This window comes from Myxocyprinus asiaticus, chromosome 21 (assembly GCF_019703515.2).
Source record: "Myxocyprinus asiaticus isolate MX2 ecotype Aquarium Trade chromosome 21, UBuf_Myxa_2, whole genome shotgun sequence".
NCBI classification, from domain to species: Eukaryota; Metazoa; Chordata; class Actinopteri; order Cypriniformes; family Catostomidae; genus Myxocyprinus; species Myxocyprinus asiaticus.
Genome location: NC_059364.1, coordinates 19289430 through 19302677, shown reverse-complemented (window position 1 = coordinate 19302677; position 13248 = coordinate 19289430). Strand labels below are relative to the sequence as shown.

At 38.2% G+C, this 13248-nt stretch overlaps 1 protein-coding gene across 2 annotated transcripts in view; it reads left to right on the top strand.

Moving 5' to 3' along the window:
• The window catches only part of parga (poly (ADP-ribose) glycohydrolase a), a 44783-nt gene that overhangs the window by 10495 nt on the left and 21040 nt on the right, over nt 1-13248 (top strand). For both annotated transcript variants that reach the window (XM_051647550.1, XM_051647549.1), the window contains exons 8-9: nt 8259-8351; nt 9487-9641. In XM_051647550.1, coding sequence (XP_051503510.1) covers nt 8259-8351; nt 9487-9641 — 248 coding nt within the window. The remainder of the gene's footprint in view (nt 1-8258; nt 8352-9486; nt 9642-13248) is intronic.

The window sequence follows — 13248 nt, the reverse complement described above, 5'->3', positions numbered from 1 at the left end:
AAAAATCAACGTGATGTTCAAGACTTTAATGCAGCTTAATAGCTTAACCATAGCTCGGTGTCATTCACAGCAATTGTGAAGCACCATACTGTTTTATCAGGTAAGCAGTAGGAGGCATATTTTAAGGTTTTCAATACATTGGCAGCTATATTATATTGATAAAACTCGTTCACAGGGGGCAAAAGGAGAGAGACGGATACTTTTCTTTTCTTTCTCCAGCAGCAGCAGCAGCAAGAAGCATATTAGAAGATGTCCATGCAAGCCAAATAAAATGATAAAGTTAATTTGCATCGCATAATAAGTGCTAATAAAAAGTTATGGCAGACTCATCCCATGTGTCCCTCGTCTACATTTTGATAAAATATGTGAGCCATTATGTTGGTTCTTTTAATTATTTAAAGCTGGAATTTCATTTCTTATTTTCATTCTTATGCCACTTATTTGTGACCTTAGGCATTAAAAATTTAATTAATTAAAAGTTTTTTAGCTGCATAATAATAGTCAGCTGGAGCTGTGACAATTCTGTGCTGTCCACTTCAAACACATTCAGACATTGGGCTCATTGTGCCACAGCAGTGGAGCACTGCATAATAAAACAAGAGTTTACAATTTGCTGGTAATGTAAGGTTTTAAAAGGGAAATAACTGCATGATTAGAAAATGTAAAAAAATCAAATGCATGAACATGCACAAAAACTTCACGAAATGATTCAGTGTGTCTGATATCAACATGAGGGACAGATATGAGAGGCATGCACGCACATCAGAATCTCAGTTACAGATACTGTACTAAAATAACTCTGAATTCTGCTCTGAACGTCACGTTTGTTTATAATTAATTGCTTATAATTAAGAGAAAATGTGTGCCGGTTTTTGCGTTTTCTCTTCATTTACTTTTTGAGCTTTATTATCATACAGTAATACACAGACGTAATAATTTGTGTATGTCCTCATAAAACTGTGTACGTTTATCTTAAAGCATCATACTTCTCAACACCATACACTAATAAGCTCTGCTGTATAAACCAATGAAATCAGGTGTGGGCGGAGCTACATGTGTCACCCCTCCCCAATGTGTCACCACGCCCCATCGTCCAGACTGCACTCTGGAGTACTTGGGCATGAGTGACTGATGATGCGATATTGAGAGCACCTGGAGAGCTCACATGTTTGTCTGACACCGAGAGCGCTCATGTTAAAGAGAGTAAAGCTTAAAGCACGATGGCTCAAACAATCTATATCGCACAGCATCTGATACCCATTAGCAGCCTCTGTATCCTCTTGCTGCTTACTGTGCAGCAAGTCAGAATTACTACCGTAATGACTCTAGAAAATGAGCAACGTAATATTCATACACATGTAATTCTTATACATTTCTAAAAACAAAACAACATATTCATGTGAATTACATCATGTCTGAAAGTTTACATTCGTGAATGCTTAGAATTGCCAACAACTCACCCTTCAGAGGCCATTCTGTCATGCTCAAGGGCTGAGCAAGCACTCATTTATTAGAGGAGCAGTGTATGTGTGATTCCCTGCGTGCTGCAAAAAAGATCGGCCCTAAATCTAGGCACAATCGGCCGATTATGGATTTAAGATGAAGATCGGCCGATTTCGAACGGTGGCCGATCGATCTGTGCACCCCTAATATACCGTCTGCAAATATGCGAATATCTCGTTTAAACAGATGTAATAAACCAACCTCACACAACTTCAGCAGATCCAGTATCTTGTGCAACACTCATAAATCTTCCCCTGAAGCACATATTCTAACAACCTCTCCTCAACAGTTCCCTGTAACTTTTCGAATGATTAAAGGCACATATCAATAAAACTTCTATTATATACCATCTGCAAATATGCAGATATCTAGTTTAAAAAGATGTAATTCATTAACCTCACGAAAATCCAGCATTTTCTTCCCGTCGAAAGCTCATCTAATATCTTCCTCTGAAGCGCATATTCTATCAGTCAGAATCAAAAACTTCAGGATCAGGATCAAAAGTTCCTTTGATTCACAAATCATTATGGTCAGTTTGTGATAATCCAAGCAGATGATCCAGGCCGTTTAAATTGTCAGGAGATTGGTGCTGCTCGCCCTGGATCCGCACAAGCACGTGAGAGCAACTTCAAAGTAAAAATGCTTCACGTGTGCTGTGAGTAAATGTCTTATTCACTATGCACTGTATGTGCAATTTGTTTGATTTGGTATTTTTGGAGAAAATGCGACTGCTAACGTGGACATGCCATCCATGGTTGCTGAAATACTGTGTGTACTGTTATTTCTTTCTTCCTAATATATTAACAATTTCTTCATGTGCAAATAAATTATAAAAATTTGATGACTAAACAGAAATCAGACGAAAATGCTTATCTACCATTTAAAATACAATATTATGTTTTTAGATAATTTTTTACAAAGTTAAAGTTTAGTGTGAAATTGAGTAAATATAGTGCTAAATAAGAATTTATTCATTTTTTAGCCATTTTATTTTTATGTTATTTACTATATTAAATTGTGTGATGTATCAGCATTTTATCAGCCACCCTGCTCCCTGGATATCGGCTTCAGCCATTAAAAAAACCCATATCGGTTGACCACTAGAAATTTGTGGAGTTATGCTTGGCTCTAAAGTATTTAATGTGATAGAAATTGCTCTTTGTGTGTGCATTCTCAATAAAATGATTTCTACAAATCTATCCAGTAATCATGAATGACTGGAAAAGTCTTAAATTTGTGGCTCATATGGTATGGGAACTCTTTATATAGTTCTTTGCTGTATTAGACTTTATAATTTTGAGCAGAAACATTTCATTTAAATGCTTTTCTGCTATGTTGAACAAGCAAGTTCTTTAGTTCCCTTTATCATCAACAGAGGGCACTGGTATGTCAGACTAGATATTTCAATGTGCGATATTAAAAGAAACATCATGAACAGCGGTTATTTGACAACGGTAGCAAGTCAGAAGGATGTGTGCTTGCAATGGACTGCATGTCAAAACTGTATGTTTTACAGGAGATTATAGATTCCAGGACCACTGGACCACATAACAGGGCAAGGAATCATTCAGGGTTTATTTAATCATAAAAAAACTTGGAAATATCAGGCCTGCAAAAATCATGGTGTTTATTAAAATATTAAGTAATCAATATTTGAAATTTCTGTAGTGAATATATGCGGTTCTTGTTATGGTTTGCTCTAAAATAATGAATTAGCTAGATATTGTTATTTGTGAGTGCTTGTGTGGATTAAAACTTGCTCACAAGCCAGCAAACATATTAGTCCTTCCACTTACTGTAGAGGAACTGCCTGTGTGACTAATTGGACGCCAAATGCTATAAGTTAATAACTGTTTCCTATGGATCACAAAGTGGTCTTCCTCAAGGGGCATGGGGGATGGAAGCTCAGTAAACTGAATCGGCTGATAAGCCACATTTAAATCATTGGACATTTTCTGTTTGTTTTATTGGTGACATTTGTACACTGAGTATGATCATTTAAATGTATTAATTCCCAGGATTGGTACCTGACATACAAATGGAAATCCACTCCAGTAATTCCTGTAAAATGATTTTTATGGAGAATCATTGGTCAAAATGAACCCAGATTTGTTTTATTTAAATATAGATGTTTATGTGTACAATTGGGTGGGTGTTGCATTTTCTAATTCACTGCTACTGTATTTAACCATGATGTAGCACGATACCATCCCCATAACGTGGAAATGGAAAGCCTCTCTGACGATATTAAAATTCTGTCAGTGGCCATTGGACTAATTGTCACACAATGAACAGCCTCTGCTATTTTGATTGACAACGGAGGTGTAATGGCTATGGAAAGAGGCAAAATACAAATTAGAGCCTGTCTTGTTAAATTGTAGTTGAGCCTCAGCTTTACCCTGAAATGAAAGTGTCAAAATAGTGGGCTCTGATAAATTCACACTGCTGGCTCAGTGCACAGAATTCTACTAGCCCTCCACAAACACCTTCACATCTGCAACCCTCTCATTTCACTGTCTCTGAAGGGAGGGAATTCCCAGCAACCATTACACAGTGTGTTTTTGTAAGCATATTGACCAGCAAAACAGTGCAAATTAAATAAATCAAGTTATTAGTGGAACTGTTTTCACAAGGGCTGCCTTTAGACATGTGAAACACTGGGCTTTACTCATAAGACCTTAATTAGACAATTGTAGTTAGCTGGTTTTTTTAAACTTCGACATCTTTTGGATGATAATACAATTTAGCTTTCTTTAGTCTTGCGCAGCCAGACCTTTGACTAAACAGCATAAGGTCTGGTCCACATTGCAACTTTATTCTGGCCAAGACCAACCCACTAAGATGGGTATTGGCAGTCTGACGGACATGTAAAGTGCCCAATGACAGTTTGTTTTGTTTTTACGTGCTGTTTAGTACGGTTTGATCTGAAATAGATTATACCACAATAATAGAAGGACATGGAAAATAATGTTAAAATAATGATTAGTGATTTGTTCTTAAGTGGTTAATTTATCATCAGAAGCATTCAGATTATCAACCTGGTACCTTTTAAACAAGACTTTGTTTCCAGGCGCACTGATAGGAAAAAAAAATCTGTGTGTCCTTACTCTCGGAAGTTACGTAAAGCTAGTCAGTCAGGTTAAAGCTTGCCAGAAACAGAAAGTGTTTTACAGTTTTGAGTGCAGTATGCATCAGACAATTAGCAAATGGACTGTGGGTTGTTCAAGAGTGTGCTGTCTGTGGCTGAGACTACGTTTTCTTTCCTTTTGGGTCTGATTTACGCCTACACACCCCTGTGGAAAATACTAAAGTCTTTAAAAAGAAATTCCCAACAATGACTGATTTGTTATGTATATGTAATATAATGTAGATGACGAAATCTCTGTTTATTTCAGTTGTATCCACTAACAAGTCAACAAGCAACAAAATAATGACCTTGTACACCCTAAGCGCTCTTATTGGTTGAAAGATGGAGATTGTAGTGTTAATCTAACAGGTTCTGGTTGGGCAGGATAAGGGGGAATGGGGAAGGCACTTTGATTTAGTGGGATCTAACTCTTGCAACCTCAACTCAGACCCATCGGGCCTGTCAGCTCTCCTCACTCATTAGACCCAGAGGAGCACTTTACGATGTCAAGCAGGTCATTACTTATGACAGCATTTAGTCAAGCCTCCTTTGCGGGTGTATAAATGCTCCTTGGTTAAATTTTCAGCTGAGGCTTCCTGGCCAGAAGAGCCCTGCAGTGCCTCTCCTTCCTCAACCCATTTGCATGTGTTCCAGGAATCCCATTTAATCAGTCGAGCATGCCCCTTAACCTTGATGAAATGCGCCCATGACTGAGCATGCTGCCAATCGCAGCCAGTATATTTGTAAATAAGTGTGTTGTAAATCTGTGTGATGATAAAACAGTAGCGTATTTATTTATTTAAGGTTGCTGAGCCAGCCTTTGGGTTTTGACACCCTCTGCTTCGTATGGAATATTGCAAAGCAATGCTGTTTGCCTGATCAGAGATCTATGGTGTCTGTGATTTGCTGTATTTTAGCTGAGAGGAAAAGTGCAGTGAGGGCTTTCACTCTCATCTTTATTTCAACCTCAGTGATATCATTAACTTTTGGGAGCTCCACTAATATCTCACAATTATGTTTTTATAACCTCTGCACAATAGATCAAGCTTTGTTACTGCCTCTCCGGATATGAGTAGTATTTTTTTTTCTGACCGTACTGACAAACAAAGAGGTTCTATTTGCGAAACTCCCTGAGTACAGTTTTGTGGAGGCCCGAGGCAAAGGAAAGAGATAAAACAATTGCTGTAATTGCTCATTGGTAATTCTACTAATAAGGTTAATACTGCATTTGATGTGTTTATGTAGCTCAACTGGTAGTGCATGCTCCTAACAATGCCAAGGCTGTGGATTCGATTCCTAGGGAACGCATTCTGATAAAATGTATAGCGTGAATGCACTTTAAGTCTGCCAAATGCATAAATGTAAATTAACCAATGTGCATGAAGTGTTTATGTTCTATGCATTTTATTTTCAAAAGCTTAAAGCAACCTGGTTTGTTGCCGTGAGCCAGCAGCCCTGGATGCAAATAATTTTGTTCACCTATTGATGTCATCCTGACAGCATGACTTCCAATCATTTTGATTTATCTGACACTTGAATAATGCTCTTTATGACAAGTTGACAGCTGGGTTCAAGTGTCTTATTCAACAATATGGCTCTGCTTTCTGACAGTTGTTTTCCATTAAATGGTGTTTTAGGAGAAGGTGAAAAAGGCCTCAGGAAAAGAGAAATGGATACAGAAACGGGTTCATTATTTATTCTATTTTGTACCAGACAGTTGACATTTTGATTTTTTTTTTTTCCATGTATATTAGTTTGAGGACATAATATAGTAATGTTGTCAGCCTTTAATTGGTATTGGTCAATTTTATGAATTGTTCTCTGAACAAAAGTATCATTGCACTGAAGTCTTTCATAAGATTGAGGGACACACACAAACCTGTGTCTTATTCATTAACCCTTGTAATCCATCTTAACCCAGCACTAAGCATCTTAAAATTAAGTAATTATCATTCTTTTCCACACAAACACAACTCTTTTGCAAATTATGCTTATTTTAGAATAGATTATGGCAGCAGTCATTTAAAACTGGGCATATATCCAGACAAACACCAATGAGCCAAAACATTATGAGCACTCACATGTGAAGCGAATAACATTGATCATCTCCTAACAAGGCCACAGGTCAAGGTCTGGTAAGATTAGATGGTAAGCAAACAATCAGTACTCGTAGTCAATGTGTTTAATGCAGGAGAAATGGGCAGGAGTAAAGACCTAAGCGACTTTGATAAGGGCCACATTTTTTTGGCCAGATGACTGGGTCAGAGCATCTCTGAAAAGGCAAGGCTCGTGGGTTGCTCCCGGTCAGCATTGGTGAGTACCTACCAACAGTGGTCCAAGGAGGGACAAACCGACGACTGGGTGTTGGGCACCCAAGGCTTATCAATGTGCGAGGGCAGCGGAGGCTATCCTGTCTGGTCAGAACCGACAGAAGGTCTACTGTGGCACAAGTCACCAAAAATTTTAATGATTGTCACGGGAGGAATTTGCCACAACACACAGTGCATCACACCCTGCTGCATATGGGGCTGCATAGCTGCAGACCGGTCAGACTGCCCATGATGTCCCCTGTCCACCGTCAAAAGCTCCTAAAATGGGCACACGAGAGTCGGAACTGGACCTTGGAGCAATGGAAGAAGGTTGTCTGGTCTGATGAGTCCCATTTTCTTTTACATCAAGTGGTACGTGTGCACCGTTTACCTGGGGAAGTGATGGCATCAGGGTGCACTTTGGGAAGACGACAAGCCAGTGGAGGGAGTGTGATGCTCTGTGCAATGTTCTGCTGGAAAAACCTGGGTCCGGCCATTCATGTTAACGTCAATTTGAAACATGCCACCTACCTAAACATCGTTGCAGACCAGGTACACCCCTTCATGGCTATGGTATTCCCTGATGGCAGTGGCCTCTTCAGCAGGATAATGCGCCCTGGCACACTGCACACATTGTTCAGGAATGGTTTGAGGAACATGATGAAGAGTTCAGGGTGTTTCCCTGGCCTCCAAATTCCCCAGATCTCAATTCAATTGAGCATCTGTGGGATGTGCTGGATCAACAAGTCCGATCCACGGCAGCTCCACCTCGCAACTTACAGGACTTGAAGGATCTGCTGCTAATCTCTTGGTGCCAGATACCAGAGGACACCTTCAGGGGTCTTGTAGAGTCCATGCCTCGGCGGGTCGGTGCTGTTTTGGCAGCATGCGGAGGACCAACAGCATATTAGGCAGGTGGTCATAATATTTTGGCTCATCAGTGTATATCAAATGCATTGTAGTCAAGCGTACTTTTATGTATTTTAAAGAACCAATTTAGGTGCCTGGTTTGCAGTGTTGGAGTGATACTGGGCAGTCCCAGTTAAGTTTGCCAGATCATTGTAGTCTGCTACATTCTTCACAACCTAGTACTCCGAACCATCATGTAAGATGTGAATTACGTTCAGCAAAAACAAATTGGATTCGCATTATTCCTTTTTGTGAATCGGGCACTAAAATGATGCAGACAGCATGTGCAAATAAATGCCACTATCAGTGGGTTCAATTGAAGAAACTTGTTTCTTTATTTCTGTGATGCAACTAAGTGAATAATCTGTAGCAAATCTAGAAAACAAAAATATGTAACCTCTCTCTTGCAGGGTCTGGAGAATTGTGAAGTGCAGTATCTCTTTGACATTATATTGCCAGCAATGGTGAAACTGACTTTGAATGTGCCCAAGATTTGTACCCAGGTAAGGCAAACAACACACACAAAGTGTATACACAAAAGCATATGCTGTCTTTCACAGGCTGTGACAGGCTCTGAGGTTTTGGGTAAAAGTAGATAAATAGTACTAATCATGTCTGGCTGGTAAAGGTCAATAGGACCCAAGTGCTGCAGTGTAAAATCAGTGGCTGGTGAAGGACACTTCCACATGAGCAGCAGCGGCCTCATTAGGACCTGAACTAATGTTAGCTAAATAAAGCCGTCCATCAGCCTGTGTTCTGCTATCAAAACAACACTGTTTAGTTTACAAATGTATTAATCCCTACAGGGCAATTAAAGTTAGGAATACATGCATGCTTCACAGAAAACAGAAAGTTAAAAGACAGAATCAGTAAATAAATAAATGTAGACAGATGAGAAAAAAAAAAAAAAACACATAAAGGGATCCCACTTTTGAGGAATTATTTCCCCAAATTTCCATGGCCAATTTAAAGGCTTCAAAAAGGACAAATAAGCTCCATAAAAGTAGTCCAACTGACTTGTGCTCTATATTTTACGTTTTCTGAAGACGTGATTGCTTTGTGTAAGGAACAGGCAAATCTAGGTCTTTATTCCCTGAAAATCTACCCCTCCGAAGCTTTAAAATGTTGTTTACGTGTTCAGACAAAGTCGTGTCAGGTTTTACATCATTGATGCCATTGGTTCTTGCATGTGTCGTAAGTGAATGTAACACAACTACCTTGCCTTGGATGAAAGTGTCTGCTAAATGACAACATTGACATTTAAATCCTAAATGGGGATTCTTACGTGATCAGCCAAATAAAACATTTATATAAGGTCCTGCACAAGCTTTTGTCTTTCAGAAAGTCAAGAATTTCCCCTTAAAAAGTAATGTCTTTAGACTGTCCTTGCTCAGCCACACTCTTTATTTATGTACGTTTTATTAATATTTGCACTGATTAGTCATCTCTACTGCCCTTAAGAGTCTTTAAGTCCAATCAGTAGAGATGGATAACCCTCAGCGCAAATGCTGCTGGCTGATGGTGGAATACAGCAGGGCACCTTAATTACTCCTGGCCATTTGCTTAATGTAATTCTGTCTCCCTGTTTGGTCAGTTGCTAAACTAATTATCTTTGCTTCTCCCTCCCTTCCTCCACAGCCAATCCCGCTGCTTAAGCTGAGGATGAATCAGTCCTTGACCATGTCACAGGAACAAATTGCCTGCCTTCTTGCCAATGCCTTCTTCTGTACATTTCCCAGACGCAACTCACGCAAGTCTGAGTACTTCAACTACCCTGAGATCAATTTTTACAGGTACTATGTCCTTTCTGTACAAGATTGTGGTGCTTCTCAAGAGAGCTCTTACATATTTGTAGGTCTAGTTATTGATTGTCTGAGGTTTTAGTTTTCCATCCAAAGTTCAGTTAATGTGTAGGCTGAGGTAAGTCACGACTTGATTTAATAATGCTTCCCATTTTCTAGTAGTCCATTTCTATTACATTTACAATGAATTTTGTCTCCTTAATGTGGCATGTTAAGGCCTGCTATAGGTAGTACATTTAGTGAAAGATCCTCTTAATCTCTCTCACACATTCATAAATTCACAATTTGATTTTCATTGCATTGGACGTTTTATATTTCTGTTACATTTTTAAAGCGATTTTTTTTTTTATATAATGTATATTAGAGAAACCACCATTTCAACCAAAAAGTCATTATAGCAAAGTATATTCAATATGTTTAATGCATGAAATAAAAATCTAGTTAAATAATGAAGGCATGTTTTTCACTAAATGAACACAAGGAAGAAATTTTCATTTTCATTTATATGCGCCAATTTAACATACTAAAACTTTATTGTGAATGAATATGGTGTGCAAAAACTATACATCTAAAAGTACTTCTTTCACTTACTTGTTTGGAAACCAGTTGAATTTTATTATAATACTGAATTTTTATTGTGGGACCCAGGGAAGTTTATTATTATAATATATTACTAAATTATTATTTATTATTATGATTGAGGATTAGAATTGTTTTATACAATAGTAATATGGGTGTGTCATATTATAATTTCACCTTCACCTGGAGCTTTTATTTTGGCAGAAAACTGAAAGTGAAATTTGATGCAAAAATGATAGTTTAAAATTATAATGATCCTCGTTGAAAATCTGGTGAAATGCTGTTATCTCCTTGATTTTGAGATACTGTGTTTTTAGATTTGTTTAGTAACATAGCAGTTAAAAATGTTTGGAAATGCGTGAATGTTTGAACCTGCATCACTTTGCTTTCACAATGCATGTGAACTGCCCTCAGAGTCTTGAATATTCTATATATCACCCAGCCCTAGGAGTACATCATGCATTCAAGTCATCCGTAAGGGGGCAGTGATGCTTTGGACTACCATTAATAGAATAGTTCATCCAAAACCGAAAATTCTATCGCTGTTTACTTACCATCATATTGTTCCAAACCCGTATGACTTTGTTTGTCCATTGGAACACAAAAGGTATATTTTTGAATAAAATCCTGGATGCTTTTTTACCATGTAATGAAAGTTAATTGGGACTGGGGATGTCAAACTCCAAAACTGATCACAAAAAAAATCATAAAACTAGTCCATCCATATACAATATATTCCAAGTCTGCAGAAGTCATATGAGTGCTTGGTATCAAAACAGACCATAAATGAATTCATTATTCATTGAAAATCTCACCCACCACTGTAGCTCTCAGATCAAATGATCAAATCTCAGACGTAATATCAATTGCTACAGAATTAATGCCATTTTCCATCAGTGACATTGACATGCCATTTTTTTCAGTTTATGCGACTTTTGTCATCTATTTCAGAGCTTCAACGGAGAGGAAGATTATCACCTTTTGTTTTGCAATGAAGTTCATTTAAGATCATGCAGGTTTGGAACAACATGAGGATTAGTAAATGTTTTGAGTGAATTGTTACTTCAAGGATTTTAAATTATGTTGTTCCTGCAAGAGTTTCAAGACTGTGACAGTTTGACTGATGTTGAAAATGAGACTTCAGTTGACTTTGCAACTCCTCGTTATACAACGTGTAAAAGAGACAACGTGTGGGAGTTTCTCTCCCCTTTTAAATTGCGGCTCCACAACAAAACCACTCATGTGGCACAGTACTTAAATCAAGCCTTTAGAGGATGATTAAAACAAATGAATGAGATGCAAGACAGAGTGATGCGAAGTGAGTGGCCATCCATCTCTCTTCTGTCACCGTGCCTCCTCGAATATCTTTCTCTGATGAGCAGGATCATGGAGATGTTTGTTATTTTTGTTATTAACAATTTTTATTGATTCCATACAACAAGCCAGATGGACATAACATAAAATGTGGAATCACATTATATGAAACTAAAACTCTTCCCATCATGTTGACCAATTTTGGTGAGAATTGTATGAATCCTCTAGGAGGAGTATTTAAAAGTTCAAGATTTTCAAAAAATGCACTTTCAATCCAAAATAGCCAACTTTCTGTTGGGTGGAACTAGTGACTGTAATTTTGAAAGTTGTCCGGCTGGATGAGAACAATATATGTAGCAAGTTTGGTGACCGTAGAAGAAACTGACCCCACCACTTTTGTCAAAAGGTGACGCTACAGAGCTCCCCAGCCATGCCCATGTGTCAACTTTTGCCCAGGCGTAATGGCCTACAACTCTGTGTGTGCAAAATATGAAAATTCAAGCATGCCAAGCGCCTCAAAAACATGTGAATATACATAAAAAGGAATAATGGCATTTAATGCATTGCCATGGCAACAGTATATAAGATATCAAAATCCCTTCAGAATTTTAAATCTGCACTGTCTAGACATTATTCTAAAAACAATTTAAGCAATTCAGGTAAAAATAAGAGGGATATTTCAAAGTCTGTTATAAGTGCCACACTTCCTTCCGCCAGTTGGTGGTGCTACAACTGTGACCCAAAATAGCCACATCAGTGTGATCAGCCCTCAAGACCAAACATTTGGCTCAATTTTGATGTAAATCACACGATGCACACACAAGATATGACACTCTTCCTTTTTCCTATTTTTTTTTACGTTGCTTTATCACGTCACCATGGCAACACACCATTCGATTTATCAAAAGTCCGTTCACAATTTAGCATTGTCAATGTCTTGGCATGATGTCTCCCACATTTGTTACCTGTAACATGAAATCCCTAGGAGAAGGATTTCAAATTCCAGAGCATGCATTTTTCAAACAATCCAAAATGGCCAACTTCCTGTTGGGTGGAGCTTATGACTGTCAGTGCGAAAGTTGTCCGGCTTGATGAGATCTATATGTGTACAAAGTTTGGTGATTGTAGCTCAAAAGGGATGTGCTACAGAGCCGCCCGAACATGCCCATCTTCTAGGTGGTGCTTGGATAAACTTTAAGGTAAAAATTCGAATTTAGTTTCTCAGCCCTAATTGGGGCAAATTTGATAATGGTGAGTGAAATGTAATTAATATTGCACTTGCACATCCTTATAAAAGTTCTGATGCAACACGATGAGATTTTGATGTATGTTTAGGCCAGACAGGTGTCATCTTTCTTTGCTTAAATGAAGTCGTTTTCATGCAGGTGAAAAAAAAAATAAAAGGTGGGAAATAGTGAGAAATAAAATCCTTAAATCTTTTTGAGAGAACTGCTGGTGGTTCATCGTAACACTCGCTTGCAGAAGAACATTGCAGCCCTCAGTTTTACTCTGTCATGCTGAGATGGCTATTGATTCCCCAGGCACTTCAAGTACGTATATTTAGATCCTCTATATATCTAGGAGGCTGTATAGTACATTTGGCTTACCGGTACATTTGCAGCCATTGCTTTGTTTCTGGCTTTATCTTCCCTGCTGGACATAAGTAAAGTGCTCTAGATAAATAGTGATATCAGCATTAAGCCTA